This window comes from Miscanthus floridulus, chromosome 13, assembly GCF_019320115.1.
Source record: "Miscanthus floridulus cultivar M001 chromosome 13, ASM1932011v1, whole genome shotgun sequence".
Classification (NCBI taxonomy): Eukaryota; Viridiplantae; Streptophyta; class Magnoliopsida; order Poales; family Poaceae; genus Miscanthus; species Miscanthus floridulus.
In genome coordinates this window covers 62292951-62309796 of record NC_089592.1, presented here as the reverse complement: position 1 = coordinate 62309796, position 16846 = coordinate 62292951, and the positions used below count along the sequence as shown (strand labels likewise).

At 41.2% G+C, this 16846-nt stretch overlaps 1 protein-coding gene and 1 pseudogene across 1 annotated transcript; one reads left to right on the top strand and one right to left on the bottom strand.

The window, feature by feature from the left end:
• Window positions 1–3782: 3782 nt before the first annotated feature.
• On the bottom strand, window positions 3783–6568 carry LOC136500509 (uncharacterized; annotated as a pseudogene).
• A 3116-nt stretch (window positions 6569–9684) lies between these two features.
• Window positions 9685–14869, top strand: LOC136501446 (GDT1-like protein 5). Its single transcript, XM_066496978.1, has 12 exons — window positions 9685–9950; window positions 10061–10129; window positions 11346–11405; window positions 11511–11558; window positions 12787–12875; window positions 12971–13007; window positions 13091–13138; window positions 13862–13930; window positions 14028–14072; window positions 14173–14234; window positions 14323–14395; window positions 14472–14869. The coding sequence occupies exons 1-12, from the start codon at window positions 9930–9932 to the stop codon at window positions 14547–14549; spliced, it is 699 nt and encodes a 232-aa protein (XP_066353075.1). The 5' UTR covers window positions 9685–9929; the 3' UTR covers window positions 14550–14869.
• Window positions 14870–16846: the final 1977 nt, after the last annotated feature.

Here is a 16846-nt window from a genome sequence, read left to right as displayed (position 1 = left end):
CATCAGTGAACAACATACACCAAGGGATATCCCCTTGTATGTTCCTAGTAACCTCATCCATTACCAAGGCAAAGAGATACGGGCATAAGGCTGACCCTTGATGAAGTCCAATTTTAATCGGGAAGTAATATGTGTTACCATCATTTGTTCGCAACAAGGCTTAAGATAAATAGGAGCGTAGAGAGGATCACTAGGGTTCTCTAGTTCTAACTTGGGTAAGTTATGTCTTCTACTATTCAACTAGGGATATTACTAAGGAGAAACACAAGCAGAGTATGTTTTCCTATAGTAACCAGGTCCTACTCAGCCTATAAACGGGAGATGGTCTACAAATGACTCAACAAGGCTTTATAGTCAACCTTACGATCTACCACTGATCCAGAATGTAGGGTACATCCACGAGCAACCGAGTCTAAGCACCACACTTACACTACGAATACTACTCTAACCCAAAAGCGATAAGGATTAAAGTACTAAAAAAGAGTCACAAACTTGATGAACAATATAAACACGATACTTACTTAGAAGTTGATTACCAAAGAAATCTCAGAAGCAAGCTCAAGTAGAACTTGATTCTGCTAGGGTACAAGCCGTAGAGAGAGCAGCGACAGGCCGACACTTCCTCTAAACTCTTTCCTCACTCTCTATCTCACTATTTCTATTTATAAAGACTAGATCTTAACTTTGAGGACTAATCTTCTCTTGATTGCTGGCTCTGATCCTGATGATGAGGATATGAATTAGGGTTCAGGATCTCAGGATGGCTCTGCTAGAGGAGGTATAGGGGGTATTTCTAGGGGGGACCAGGGGTCATGTGGGCCCATGAATCCATGGCAACGTCAAATCTAAACCCTCGAATCGAACCGACCTTGAACAACGGTGTAGATTGAATCTTTAAGGCGGTGGAGAACATAGCGAGGAGGGGCTGCTAGGTGGGCCCCATAGGCCGCCCGTCCCCACACCCTGACAAGATGGCGCGGGTCTCGGTGAGTTGTCTTCTGGATTATTCTAGAGTCTTCCCAAGTTGGTTTTGTCGCGGAATAATGTAATTTGTTTTGACGAATAGGTCCTCCTTGATGGTTTTCTGATTAAATCCTCCTGCAGTCATGAAATCACCAAAACTCGTGGAACTCATTAGTTTTAAACACTATACCTATGTTGGTGAATCATTTTAATCATTTATGCAGGGTATATTGATGATTTATGATTGACATTAGTGACCGTCAACACACATCTTTCACCCGCTCAAGAACTGAAGCATTGAACACTGCACTTTGAAATGATAGGCAAGAAGTCATTCTCTTAGGCTATTATGTCTATATCATTGTCCATCGAAAGTTGCAACAACTTCTTCTCATAATATGCCACACTACATGTCTAACCAAAAACCAATGCACCTTGTCTGAAATCACAACATTGCATATCTAAGACCTCCAATAGTACAATTTTCACAAGTTGAGCCGGTAGAATCTCCACTGTATTGTGCAACTGCATGGACCTCCTCGCCGTGCACACATCCATATTGTCTGTCTCCTACAGAGCACTGATCTCCATGGGGGCACATGCCCCTATGGTTAAAACACCACCTACTAGCAAAACATGTTGTTCTCTACAATTGCACCATTTGTTTGTTTCGTTTCACGTACTAGAGAGTAATGGAACATACTTTGCTGCAAGCGCACCCATTGGTAATCGATGTTTTAAAATTCTCAGCAATATTTTGAACCACTTGACGCATGTGATGATTTTAGATTGAAAGCTGGCATGAGATGGAGGAATATTAAAAGTATAGGGAGTATTATTTTCAACTCGTTCTATTTACTTCAGAAGACATATATGCCTTTTGAGGGTCATAGAATATTGGTGATGGGGTCTCGTCATAATCAAGAAATATGGCAATTTCCTTACTCTTGGCCAAATCAATTATTTCTTGAAAGGCTTCCAAAGACGACCGGCATGGTACAAATTGTAAGAAAGCCGCAAATGATATGTTGAAAAAGGATGCTACAAAGATACAAAACTCACTGTACGTAAAGGTAAACTGCGTGATAAGGTTGAAGTTGGCCGAGAGCTACCTCCTTTGTGTTTTATTTTAAAGAATATTGCTAAGTTTTAGAGCTACCCCTGCTGAATAAGTGTCTGTTTAGTACATCTCAGCTTCACTAGTGAAGCAATTTTTTTTTTGCTTCAGTTCCATAAAGTAGCTTCACTAGTAAAGTTAAAGTTGTTTTCAAAAAACATTTGGTAAAACAACTTTTAGGGAAGAAAGTAAAGAGAAAACTAGGAGAGCTTCACATCGGTTGTTGTGCTGTTAGAGGAGGTGAAAAACAACTTTTAGGGAGAAGTTGTTTTCTTGCACTAAATCACCAATCTGCCAATGTACTCAGAGAATTGAGCATGATATCCTGCAAGCCAATTGACCGAACTCCGAAGTATATAAAAGAGTAAAATGCACCCTGGGTACTTAAACTATTGGGGCATTACCATCTAGGTATTCGAACTGAAAAATCTACCACCTGGGTACTTAAACTATGGGGACATTACCATCTGGGTACTCGAACTAAAAAACCTCCCACTTGGGTACTTAAACTATTGGGCCATTACCATCTGGGTACGCGAGTGGGGCGTCGCCGCCGCTGCAGAGCGCAGGAAAATGAATTTTGATTCTTTTTCTTTTTTTGAAAATGGATGAATAGTGCTAGAATTTGTTATTTTTGTAAAAAAATAATTAGAGCTCCAAACATTCTAAAAATTTTTGTGTAGCCTCTATATGATGTACTCTACCTAGAAAAAATATGAAACTTGGAAAATGAATAGTTTTTGTATGTTTAAAAATTACCTCTTTTAATTAATAAATGAACTTTCATAAATTTTATAATTAAAATAAATAAATGTCCAAAAAGAGGCGGCCTACCTGTGCTTGCCTGCTCGCTCGCACACAGTTAGGCCGCCTCTTTTTGACATTTATTTATTTTAATTATAAAATTTATGGAAGTTCATTTATTAATTAAAAGAGGTAATTTTTAAACATACAAAAACTATTCATTTTTCAAGTTTCATATTTTTCCTAGGTAGAGTACATCATATAGAGGCTACACAAAAAATTTTAGAATGTTTGGAGCTCTAATTATTTTTTATAAAAATAACAAATTCCAGCACTATTCATCCATTTTCAGAAAAAGAAAAAGAATCAAAATTCATTTTCCCGCGCTCTGCAGCGGCGGCGACAGCCCACTCGCGTACCCAGATGGTAATGGCCCAATAGTTTAAGTACCCAAGTGGGAGGTTTTTTAGTTCGAGTACTTAGATGGTAATGCCCCCATAGTTTAAGTACCCAGGTGGTAGATTTTTCAGTTCGAGTACCTAGATGGTAATGCCCCAATAGTTTAAGTACCCAGGGTGCATTTTACTCTATATAAAATATAAAATTAAAACTATACTTCTCGGGCAGCCTAGGAGAAGGTGGTTGAAGAATGTGCCTTTGACAAGAGAAGGTGGTTGACAGAGAATGTGCCTTTGACAGTTTGACAGCGCTCGGCAGTCCAACATCTTCTATGTAAAGCGAGCCAGAAGAAGAATTTGCACCTTGGCAGTGCCCAATCTTCTACAATTGTTTACCTCCTTCGAACCCAACGCAACCTTGGAATAAATTCAGGTATATAGGCTAAGGCTGCCTGAGTATTGCTGGTTGCTGGTCCAAGCCACTAGCTCTTACAAGGCGAAGCCGCCATCAGGGTAGCTCTACTGGTTTCTGTCAAATGGAAACCACTGGTACCCAGACGAGGAGAAAGTATGATGCTCAATTTCAATTGATATTCTGTAGAACAGAATTCAAACGTTCCAAAGTTTCTATGTATGTACACAACCAACTTCGAAACAGTATAATTTATGTTGGCACAAACAATACACAATAGCATATGACAAATACAGGCACAAACTGATGCCACATAATCTAATATCTGATGCACTAATCTGTCTCAAGGATTCCTCCAATGTTCGGGCTCAACATCAAACAATGGAAGTGCACCGTATTCTGCACTTAGTGAGGACATGTTGATATATCGCTATCAACAGCATGTTGATAACAGCAGTTACATCAAGGTTGAAGGTCATCTTGGACTCATCTCGCATCTCGCCTGCTTCGTCCCTTAAGCAGCTTATTGCATGTGCCAACACCCAGTGCTGCAGCTAGATGCCATGCTGCATGGAGGTAGGGAGTTTGTGGGAAGACATCATCAGCGATGAATAGTGCACCTCCCAGGAGAGACGACATCTTGTGTAGGTTATGTGCCATCTTGAGCTCTGGATCTATTGATGCTCTTTTAGCAAATGAAACCTGAGGTGAAGAAGGTTGTTACAATAGGTTAGCAACAGATAGAAAGATGGATGATGTGACATGACTGGTACAATAATGATATAAATCCAGCACAAAAAGTACACATATATAACATACTTATAATAAAAAACGTTTATTGCATTCAGAATAAGATGCCATGAGCTTTGAACTACTTGCCTCCATTATCCCAGTGTGGACAGCTGAAACCATCAGGGGTTGAAATGGTAGGAGCAATGTTGATGCTGCCATTAGAAATTTTGGATTCTCGTCCCGAAGAGCTCTTGATAAGCACTGCATGAAATGTCTTGTCAAAATGCCCAACATATCAAATTCTTAGATAAACCATCCTAATTTCTGTCTTAGTACATCACTAAAAAGTGCTTTAGTCCATGCAACAAGGTATAAAGTACTGATCGTACACACAAGAATTTGTATGTGCATGCCACTGATTTGGAACATGAAAGCACTGACTGATATTGGTATATTCTGAAAGACAGCTTTTCCATGGTTATTCCAGAATGGACATGCATAAAGAGTAGCATGAATTCTGATTCAACAATCATCTTGTGAGAATATTCCACTTACTAGTGTTGAAGTGGCAATCATTGTATAGTCTGCCCATCTCAAATATTTTCTGATCCCTCCTCGTGAAGTATGGTACAAGCTAGAAACTATTCCAACTCCAATTAATGAGTTAGCATAAAGTGCTGTATTCAAGTTCTTTCTGCACAACTGGCACATAACCGTTAGTTGATACTTGCAGGAACCAAGAAACAAATCAAAACACAATCTTCAAGGAAGTGATTTTAGTGATTCAGACATGGGCTTGCCTTGGTGTTTGCAGTCCAAGAACAATGAAAGGAAGTGAGGTAACAACATTTGCAATAGTTTCGCCAACATGTTTATCGCCTGATTCAAAATAAGATTTACACAATGGAGCCACTAAATGAGATGCCAGAAAATCTGTATTCTGCCATTATGAATTTATGATAGGTTACACATACATGAGAGGCTACAGTGGATGGGCTTCAAGCATGGGGGTCTCTGTTTCCATAATCTCCTGCAAATACAAAATAAATCATTAACAAAGCACCATTTACCAAGCTTCTGAACAGTCTTCTTCGTGTATGTGCAAGAAACGTACCAGACTAGCAAATGCCGGCTCGAGCCATTATCCTCTTGCGGTTCACAAGTTGAAGATATCCATAATGCCAGTTTTGACTGCTACGTCGTCACTGTATAGTGACCGGCCCGCAAACTGTATCCCGTATAGGTCACCCAGGGCCCCAGAAGGCCTAGAATCTTCTTGGACTCCCATTTATTTATTCAACCTATTTCAAGGTTGACGACTAACCAGAGCAAGTGGCAGTCCTGTTGGGAAAAACAAATGTCATTATGAAGCATTATAGAAAGGATGGAACCTTAGTCTATATGAACACACAAATGGCACAAGTCCAGAATCTTAGTCTACATGAACAAATAAATGAGATAAAGCACCGAAAATTATGAAGCAATGTTATTCTACATAGCTTATTTAGCTCCTACTAGGCATGCAGAAATGAAATCATGGGTGCTTAGATTTGATTATGAAGGGGGTGCTTCAATTTGATTATGAGGTTATGTGCTCAGGTATCTGCTATCCTGACATTGCACACAAGTGGACAACGTGTGCTGTTATCAACAATTCCCCATTGCTTGCTGCAGTGGATTTCCACAACCAGGACATGGATAGGAACTCCATGCCCTGCCCTCCTGACAGACGAGGCAGCCCAACTACCACCTCGATTGCTCGCTCAGCAGCTTGCGTCACAAGACCAACAAAGGGAACAGTGAACCCATTTGGTCCACTGTTTCCTGGCAACACAGCTCGGGTGGCTCGTTTCACCCCCAATTTTCCGTCCAGCACATACGAAATCTCAACGGTTCTTTTGCACTTGTACTTCGTCTGAAGAGAAGGAGTTCATTTGCCAGAAAAAACTTACGAAGGATTGAAGAAGATTGGAGAGCGCTTGATCTCCTCCCGCTGCGGCAGTTCCCTCCAACCACGCCCACCTCCCGCAGCGGTTGCTGCTGGGGGTAGAGCGAGGGAACTGGAGCGGAAGGGAGGGGAGGGGAGGACGCCGATTCCGACAGGATCTTCCCCCTCCCGTGGGGAAGCGGAAGGAGGACGCCTCTCCGCCGCGAATCTACGGACTACCGCGGCCCTCTCATCACCGTGGAATATTCGGTAATTCGCACCTTCTCCGACGTTCTCCGGCCTTCCCTCTCCATGGCGGCCGGGCCGGGCCTCGCTTTGCTTTGCGGGGAGGCCAATGGGCCCTGGCGGCGCAGTTTGGGCCGGACGACTCTCACCCGCTGCTGCAGTGATGTTTGGGCTATAATAGATTGGGCTAATGTTCCTTTCTATTTTTTTTCCTTTTTTATTTATTGTCGAGTTTACAAAGTCAAACTTTACTTTTATATCGACAAAACACACCCACCTGTCGGCACAGCAAAGTCAAAGGCTGTGATTCAGTGCAAAATTATATGTTTTGCCACCGTAATACGTTATTTGGACTGCCTATCGGTATAGGTCGGCGTACATACTCAATTATAGCTAGGAACAAGGCTATATTCTCAGTATGTAGAGTTAACAGTCATGTTTCTTTTTTTCTGGTTATTGTAACAACATAAATTAGGAAGCAATCGTGTACCTTTTCTACGACTTTTAAAATAAATATATACATCATCACGTCAAAATATCTTCGTGAGATACTCTTATTGTACTTGCACACGTAATCCGCGAGATGCAGATCGAGATTAAATAAAGCAAAGAATTTGAGTTTGACTTTTTAAGGTGCAGCACAATAAGGTCTGGTTTAGTTCCAAAAAATTTTCAACCCAAACTATCAAATCGAATCTTACGGCACATGCATTGAGTATTAAATATAGACAAAAAAAAACTATTTGCATAGTTTGGTTGAAAATCACGAGACAAATGTTTTAAGACTAATTAGTCCATGATTAGCCATAAGTGCTACAGTACTAACATGCGTTAATGATGGATTAATTAGGCTTAATAAATTCGTCTCGTAGTTTCTAGGCGAGCTATGTAATTAGTTTTTTTTATTAGTATCCGAAAACCCCTTCCGACATCCCCAAAACATCCGATGTGACATTCAAAATTTTTCATTTCGCGAACTAAACGTAGCCTAAGGTGGAGCTGCATATGCTGTCCACTTCAGAGTTGATTAAAGAGGGTTATAGCCACCAGTGCCGCGTGGATTAATTTGAATCCATAAACAAGCAACGTACCATAAGACAAGAAGTCACCCCCACGTTTCTTTCTAAAACGTATGTGTTGCACCAATGCTCTAATGAAATTTAGCGCCTCTATCATTTTTTTAATCTTATTGTCAGCAAATTGGCCCTAGAATTCCTGTTATTAAATTGACCCAAATACCCGCCGTGCATAGGTGACGGGGGCCTTCTCGTGTCTTGTGCACCTCAACCTGTTCAATCAATAAAGAAATGTTTATCCAAGAACATGGCATCCTCTAGCAAAGAACAACCCCTTTTGATGGGCGACTCAAGGAATCGAATTCAATTCTTAACACAATAGCACCTTTAAATACCAGCCGCTCGTCTGTCATTTAAGCTGATGGGGTACGTCCAATTGGCCATATGCTGTTCGTCAATCATCTACCATATGCTGTTGCTAGTACCGTGGTTACATACATGTTCACGTCACCGATCTTTTGTTAATTAGAAACCGGCAAAAGAGACCAATATAGGACGAGCTGCTCGAGAGCAAATATAAATAATGAAGCTGTAAAATGGGGGGTCACACTCACACGCATCGCAAATTAAAACTCCTGTATATGGCCAGTTCAGTTGAGATCAGATATGACGTACCCACTTTATTTCCAAATATAAGTCACTTAGAGCAAGATCCAACGCAGGCTAATATGGATGTTGGCTTCAGAAGAAGTGAAAACACATGTAGATGAAGGAGTTCTGAAACTACTGTCCTTCCATCACAGTCCAACACTCTAAATTATGCCATGCCTAAAAAAAATTACTTTTGCTTTGCAATGCACCTCCCTTCGTCCTTTTTCTGCACGCATTCTCTCTTTCCACCTGCGCATGGTGCTAGACGCCCTGGTTCTCCATCGCGCGCTTGTGCAGTAGCTTCTGGTCAGAACAAGCACTCGGTACCCCTCCAAGCCACTATAACGCTATGCAAGGCTACTGATCAAGTCGATCTGGACATTTGATGCAGACGAGGAGCTTGAAACTCCTAGCCAGCATGGGGCGTTGGAGCTGGCCTTAGAACAATGATATACTCCCTTGTTCCCATAAAGAAAGACACTATATATATGATTTCTAGAATATATTAGCAATAAAGCATAATGATCTAGATACCTCTCAAAATCGCTGATGAATAGTATCGAACGGTACTACAAATCAGCTAGATATATTGTACTAGAATGTCTTCCTTTGTGGGATAAGTTTTAAATCCTAAAAGATCTTGCTTTATGACACGGACGGAGTAGCTTCTTTTTTTTGATTCAAACTTCGGCTCTATGGCGTGTATTACTAGCTCTCGACTCAGCTAAATCGCGAGCCACCATCACCATTACATCATCAGGTAGGCCCCGTCCGTCTTCAAGTCAATGTACATACTAGGTGTGTTTGTGTTTGGTTATTTAGTCGCTCATAAAATTTATGTCACATCAAATATTTAGGCCCTGTCCGTCTTCAAGTCAATGTACATACTAAGGGGTGTTTGGTTCTTTAGTCACTCCTAAAATTTATATCACATTAAATATTTAGATACTAATAAGAAGTATTAAATATATATTAATTATAAAACCAATTACATAGACGGAGGCTAATTTGCGAGACGAATTTTTTAAACCTAATTAATCCATCATTAGCATATGTTTACTGTAGCGTCACGCTGTCAAATCATAAACTAATTAGGCTTAAAAGATTCGTCTCGCAAATTAGTCATAAATTATGTAATTAGTCTATATTTAATACGTCATTCATATGTCTAAACATTTAATGTGATAAAAATTTTAAACGCTTGTGTTGAAACCAAATAGGGCCTGACCTTCTCTATGTACGGCGATGGAATAAAGAGGAACGACAATTTGAGGTGTAAAAAAAAGAAAGCGGCATCGACGGCGCACGGCTCACACGGATACCGCCGGGCGCCGCCGGCCTCGCGCCACACGAGCTCCCTCCGCTGTCCGCTCACCTCCCGAACCCGATGCCGACCCAACCAAGAGACCAACGAACCAACCCCCTTTCCCAAGTGAGCGCACTGCGCACCTGGGCCTGGCGCCGGCGCCGGCGCCTATAAAAAAACAGCCGCAGCACGCGACGCCGCCGCCGCCCGTCCCGGATCCGACGGCCCCGCGCGCGCGTCCTCACCCCCACCCTTCGTAGTATTATATTTACTAGTGCCCCCGTCGCTGCTGCTGCTGCCTCTCGCATCTGCCCCCGCGGCCCACGCCCGCAGCGCCTGGCCTCCGCTGCTCTTCCTCTACCCCGCGCCTCCCCGAGATCGGAATCGCGGCGCCCCGCCGCGCCGCCCTCCTCCGCCATGGCGCCGTCTCTACTCGGGGTCACCTTTCCTCCCTCTTTCTCTTCCTCTTCTTCGTTCAGGTGTGTTGGTTGAGCAGAGGAGGTGGCTTGGCTTGTCGCTCATGGTTCTCGGTGGGTGGGTGCGTGCAGGGGTTCACCAAGTCGCTGGCCATGACGGTGCTCTCCGAGATCGGGGACAAGACCTTCTTCGCCGCCGCGGTACGCCTCTTCCTCTCACGGCGCCTGCTCTTCCTCCTGTCCTTTTGCTTGCCGTGCCTGCCTCTGCTTGCGTGCGCCGTTGTTCCGTGTGGCTGCGTAGACAGGCCGGGTGCACTCCCGCCAGGTGTTCGACGGTATGCCGCCGCTGACGCCGCGGCGGCTTGCCTCTTTGCTCCGCTGTTGGGCAGGGACCGTCGTGGGAGGTAAATTGGTTCGGAGGACAATTGGCGCTGGCTGCTGGCTCGATCCCGTCACGAGATCGTGCGGTAGCTGCAGGATTCGCCGGTGGAGCGCACCTTGGAGTCGAATTCTTGGCTCGATTCGCTTGTCAGTTTCTACTGCTGAGCTGAGCTGAGCTGAGATGACTTCTTTTATTAATTTTGTTAAGTAGTGACAAGCTAGTTGGTACCTGCAGATTGGGAGCTCGGATTTCTTTACGCTCCTCCACTGTGCGAACTAATTTGTGCGCTCGATTTGCTGCGGCCGCAAATTCTTTACCCCATTCAGCTCGGTGCGCGTGGGTTCCACCCATGTGGGTGCCGACTGTGCCTGCAATTTCCTGTAGCAGTTGCACTTGCCGAATTCGCGAACCTGCCATATCGGTAGGGTCCTCTGTTTCTGGAGGACTGTCACCAGTTCTGATAAGATGCCTGCCCTCTTCCATAAGAATTGTTTCAGCAGGGTAGACTAAATAAGGCCTTGTTTAGATCCTCCGCCGAAACTCTAGGCTCTGTCTCATCGAATGTTTGACACATGCATGGAGTATTAAATATAGATTAAAAAAATAACTAATTGCATAGGTTAGGACTACTCTGCGAGACGAATCTTTTAAGCCTAATTAGTCAATAATTTGACAATAATGTGATACAGTACACACATATGCTAATGACGGATTAATTAGGCTTAATAAATTCTTCTCGCGGTTTACCGGCAGATTCTGTAATTTGTTTTTTTATTAGTATCCGAATACCCCATGCGACACCACATGTAACATCCAATGTGACACCCCAAAACTTTACACCATGGATGTAGATAAAACCTAGCTCGAGGATTGCATCTTCAGAGGATGAGGGATTTGACAGGGTCTGGGCCTAGCAAGACAAACATACCCCTTTCTTTACAATATTTTACAGTGCCTGCTTTTGCACGCTTCTTTTTTTTATGGCCCTTGTTTCGAGCACTGGATTTACTCATGCTCTGTATTTATCTTTGCTAGATTCTGGCTATGCGCCATCCCAGGAAACTTGTCCTGGCAGGCTGTTTGACTGCACTAATAGTGAGTATATTCGGAATTTTACATGCTGACCTATGGTATCCTCTCTTTTTTAACCTGTTCAATTTTTTTAACAAATAGTTTAATTGATTTAGTTACTAATTTTAGGTGATGACAGCTCTATCAGCTTCTCTAGGTTGGGCTGCACCAAATCTGGTAAGTCTATGTCAAGAAGGCAAAGAAGTTTTTCCTTTTGTGTGTGTCTGTTTGCTTTGAGGACTCGAGCATATGACACCAACATGGACATGGTTGTCAGTGTCTGGCAATGTATGCTATTTCAGGCATTATGTGCCCAATTTTTATTCGATCATAGAGACATGCAATTATAGATTAAATGCTGATTGTATTGTGCTTTGCATTGATCTGGTGCAGCTATATTCCTTTGATTTTATTTCTTATTAAACTGTTGCAGCTATTATCCTTACACTTGTTCAGTATGGTAACTAAAATGCCCTTGCGAAGTATAATGCTTGAAACAGTGATTTACACTTCCCTCAACACTTGGGGGTGGACCTTAGTGCTAGCTGTACCTTTTTATCATTTTTTCTTGAACCATTCTATAAAGGGCGTACCCTAGTGCAGAGAGCTCCCGCTCTGTGCGGGGTCTGGGGAAGGGTGTTAGTGGCAAGCCTTACCCTCTTGAATTTTTCTTTTAGCTTATAGTGATATTGCATAAAAGGGTATCAGAGAAGCTAAAAGGACAAGTTTTATAGGACGGCGATTAGACCTGCTATGTTGTATAGGTGCAGAATGTTGGCCTACGAAAAGACGACATGTTGAACAGATAAGTGTCGCGGAAAATGCGTATGTTGCGTTGGATTTGCGGTCATACAAGAAGGGATCGAGTTCGGAACGATGATATACGTGATAGATTAGGGGTAGCACTAATTGAAGAAAAACTTGTCCAAGAAGGGATCGAGTTCGGAACGATGATATACGTGATAGATTAGGGGTAAGTACTAATTGAAGAAAAACTTGTCCAACATCGATTGAGATGATTTGGACATGTCCAACGGAGACCTCCAGAGGAAGCGGTGCGTAGTGGAATCCTAAGCCAGCATAGTAACGTGAAGAGAGGCAGAGGAAGACCGAAGTTGACTTGGGTAGAGGCAATAAAATGAGACTTGAAATGATGGAATATATCCAAAGACTTAGCCTTAGATAGGAGTGCTTGGAAAACAGTTATTCACGTGCCTGAACCTTGATTGCTTCTGCTGGGTTTCAACTTTAGCCTACCCCAACTTGTTTGGGACTTAAGGCTTTGTTGTTGTTGTTGTTGTTGTTGTTGTTGTTGTTGTTGTTGTGTTATAGCGATATTGCCTTGCCCAAAAGAATGCCCGACAGTTCTGCAAGATGCTATGACTGACTGTATTATGTTGAACAGATTTCACGTAAATGGACTCATCATGTGACCACTCTGTTGTTCTTTGTATTTGGCATTTGGTCATTGTGGGAAGGCTTCAAGGAAGATGGGTACTGCTCTGCTGTTGCCTTTCAATTAACTTTTGTGCTATGTGTTTTGGTGTTTTTGTTATCAACTTGGCTAAGTGATGCAACTCTCATTTCAGAGATTCGGAAGAATTGGATGAAGTTGAAGCAGAGCTGGTTGGCAAATTTCATCATTATATTATGTTATTTTATGGACTGCATTTTGAATTACTTATTGGCAAGTTCTACCCAATTTACAGGATGCTGCCTTTAAGAGTAACAAAGGTGAATCTAAAACTATATCTAAGGTCAGTACATCAATCATATTCTCTTGCAGAATATTTTTTTCTTTCATAATTATGTGATTATCCATTTGGATGATGTGGAAAATAGAAATCATGAATGAGAAAGAAAATAGATTTACATTTCTTCTCCTATATCCTTGAAAATATTAATTTGTTATGCATTCAATGTGCCTTTACATAAATCCTACCAATTTATATGATTTTGGACTTTTGGTGTCTAGCTAGCTTATGGTTTCTTTCGTTCTTTGTATTCTCAAAAATTCCATCTGAGTAGTCTTATTTTTATTGATTTATAGTTTTGGAATAGTGGTGGGAACTATATGATGTTATCAATCATCAGTTATGACTATCTAACAGTTCAAGTACAGTTGATATAGTTGAAGCACAGTCCAAATATGTGTCCTTTTTATGGAACCTTTGGCATCAGCCTATAGGTTTTCTAGTTTTTCTAACTTCTTAGGTAGACTGTGGAAGATGGCATCTTTTTTCATCTAAAATTGACAAAGAAAAAGAAAAATAAATGAATTAAGCAATTTCTGATAGCTCATCTGCACATATGTCTTTTGTTTTCTATTGCTTGTGTAGAGAAGACATATTTTAGACTGGGTAGTTAAGAAAGCTTTGCTTATTTGGGGGCAATTTCCTTGTTATTTTGGTGTTGTAACTATAAATTAATACGAATTTAATTCTTATTTGGATTTGTAACTCAACCTTTTTTTAATATAGGCAAATGATGATACGAAGAAACAGCAAAGACCATTTCTCATGCAGTTCTTCTCACCAATTTTTATAAAGGTAGCAACTTCTTATAATATGCAAGAAATTGTTGGCAAAGGTACCATTCCTGTGTTTTATCTGAATGTTAACATTTCTTTTAATTTGTATGCTGTAGGCGTTTTCTATTACTTTCTTTGGTGAGTGGGGTGACAAGAGCCAGGTAAGTTGTATAAAAGTACTATTTATCTTCTAGCCCTGCAAATCACCTGTTGAGTCATAAATGGATGATGTTTTCGCTACATTGATGAACCTCTTGTCAGATTGCTACTATTGGCTTGGCTGCTGATGAAAACCCATTTGGTGTTGTCCTGGGTGGAATCATGTACGAGCTGCTTCTTTTACTGACCTGACTGCTCTATTTAAATGGCTTATTGTGTGTTCCCTGATAAAAAACTTCTTTCTGTGCTTAGAGCGCAAGCACTCTGCACTACTGCTGCTGTTCTTGGTGGAAAGAGCCTGGCCTCCCAGATATCTGAGAAGATGGTTGGAACTAAACTCATTCATTTTTCATACTCCTGTAAAATGTCCAACATCTAATTTGATGCTTGTCTTGTTGTAGGTTGAACTGTCAAGCGGAGTACTCTTCCTGCTGTTTGGTATCATGTCCTTGCTCTCTGGACCAGAAGGAGAATTGTAATCCCTGCTCGAAGCCTTTTTCAGCTGGCTGATTAACGTATCCTCTCCTTAGACCTATCTTATTTCAGTAGATGAATGATGGCGACGAAAGCCAGCCGTCCATGGTGAACCGGATGGTGATTCAATAGTTTAGCCGACACATTGTAAACATTTCACTCGTCCTCCATAAATAACTACAAGTTACAGAAGTCTGTAGCGATTGCATTCTGTTTGCCCAGCACGTGAATCTTTAGTAGAAGCTGCCTACAATATGATGTAAGATTCTTGTTACTGAAATTTTGTTGTCGCAATTACATGCGTTAACAAAGCTTTGTTCATGAATCAAGTACGCAGGCAAATAATATGGGGCTTAGACTACCCACAACATGAGAAAAAATCGTTGCTGAAAGAAGAGAGTTTGAGCACCGGGTCGAACCGGAGTTACAAAAACTTCTACTCGAGTAAAGTTCTTGCCTGTTGCCTCGATGCTGAGCAGCCTAGACAATTAAACAAATCTTTGTGCACAGCAGCAACACTTGAGAAAGGAAGATAATGCTGTGACTCATTGGGTTCTACTTGTACTACCAGTGTCGATGCAAACATTGCATCTCTGAATTGGTTGTTTTCATCGACGTAAGTGGCACGAGAATCTTTTCTTTGGCACCGACGACGTTGTGGCTAATCTTATAGCAGGTCTCCTTTAATATTATAAATGTTGGCTAGTTTTCTTTGGAACTTTGATTGTGGTGAAGGTAACAAAATTAGGCCAATTTTAATGGAGGTTTTATTGAAATTTCATAGGCATTAAATAAGTTGACATGGCATAATATGCATGAAGAGAGATGATAAAAGTTTCCTGAGATGAAATAAGTTTTATGAGGTGTAGTGTACTAAATGAGGCACCCTACATTTTAACTTTTATGTTACATCAAACTATTCTAACTTATGTCCTCTTTAGCCGGATTTCTTGAGGGGCTTTAGTTTTGTCTTCTTGGCTGAGGCCCTACCAAAAGCTGGCTAATAAAGCGGCTTTTCAAAGATAACATTTCATGGTTGCATACATGATATGCCCATTCGATAAAAAAAAGGAATATTTGAGGGAGGATGTAGCTATTCCAATCAGTTTGACAGTGATAGTGTTAAAATACAAATTGATATTAGGTTGATTTTTTCAGATTATTACAATTTAGGTTTAATAAATGTTACAATCGTCTGATTGGTTATTTGTTTCTGAGCTTTAAAACATGATTTTTTACTAAAATTTCTTTTTTTTACAAGGCTCTTGCATTTCATGAAGAAAGCTACAAGTTGTACTTATTGGAGTTTCTTGTCTGGAAAAAAATTATGCCTGCCAAACTATGATGATGTAGCTTTGCTAACGTATATCGGCCAGTTACATTAGAACATATTTCGGAAACTTGATGTTGATTCATGCGATGTTACTTTAAATTTTTTTGGTCCTTAGAATTTTTTGGTCCACGTGGCATGTATCGACCTTAATTTATTTATCTAATGTATTGCATTAAATTATTTTGTTCAAATCTATGAGTCCATAGCAATGCATGGGTCAATGCCTAGTTTGACTAAGTGTTAATTCGAAACAAGAGGTGTAATTTATTCCCTTTATTTATTCTTCGCTTTTGTGCTTTGAATGACAAATCTTTTCACGCAGTAAAACGGAGTAGTTTAACTGGGCCTCGCAATGTGTTAACAAGATGTGATCATGGGCGGCTTTGAATATGCAACCAGGCCATATTTCATTTCCTTTGTGAATCTGTTGGGTTGTGTAACCCAACGAACTCCATCTACTGATGGGTTGAGGCCCAGTTTTGAAGGCAGGACCATAATTTCTTCATTATATTCGGCCCCCAAAAGATATTATTTCTCTATTCCATTAGTGTCTATCCATAATAATAGAAAGAATGAAGCGTTTCTTCGTCATTTATCGCTCACAACCATGCTAGGATCTAATGGACCCAATCTTGTATACGAGTCAGTAGCATGTTCAGGCACGGTCCAAAGCCTGATTCCAAACGTGGTCCACCACTCTCACGCACCTATACGAGTTAAGAGTAGAGTGTTTAGTCATGGTGCGGAACCCACCCCGAAGCAATAAATCTCTAAGCCTCTCGTACCCATATGAGTTAGAGAGGAGGGCATCTAGGAACACTAATAGTTTGATTCTCTAATGAATTGAAACACATGACATGACCGTTGGATGAATCTCCTAGCCATAAGTCATCCACCACGCACCAACCCTAATATCTTGATGTAGTGCACGCGTATGTTTACTTGTATAAATTAAAATTGGGAGCGTTT

Coding starts and splice junctions, on each gene's coding strand:
- LOC136501446 (XM_066496978.1), top strand. CDS start 9,930: ATGGCGCCGTCTCTACTCGGG. Junction 11,559..12,786: donor GTTGGGCTGCACCAAATCTG/GTAAGTCTATGT, acceptor TATGTTGAACAG/ATTTCACGTAAATGGACTCA. Junction 14,073..14,172: donor AGTGGGGTGACAAGAGCCAG/GTAAGTTGTATA, acceptor ACCTCTTGTCAG/ATTGCTACTATTGGCTTGGC.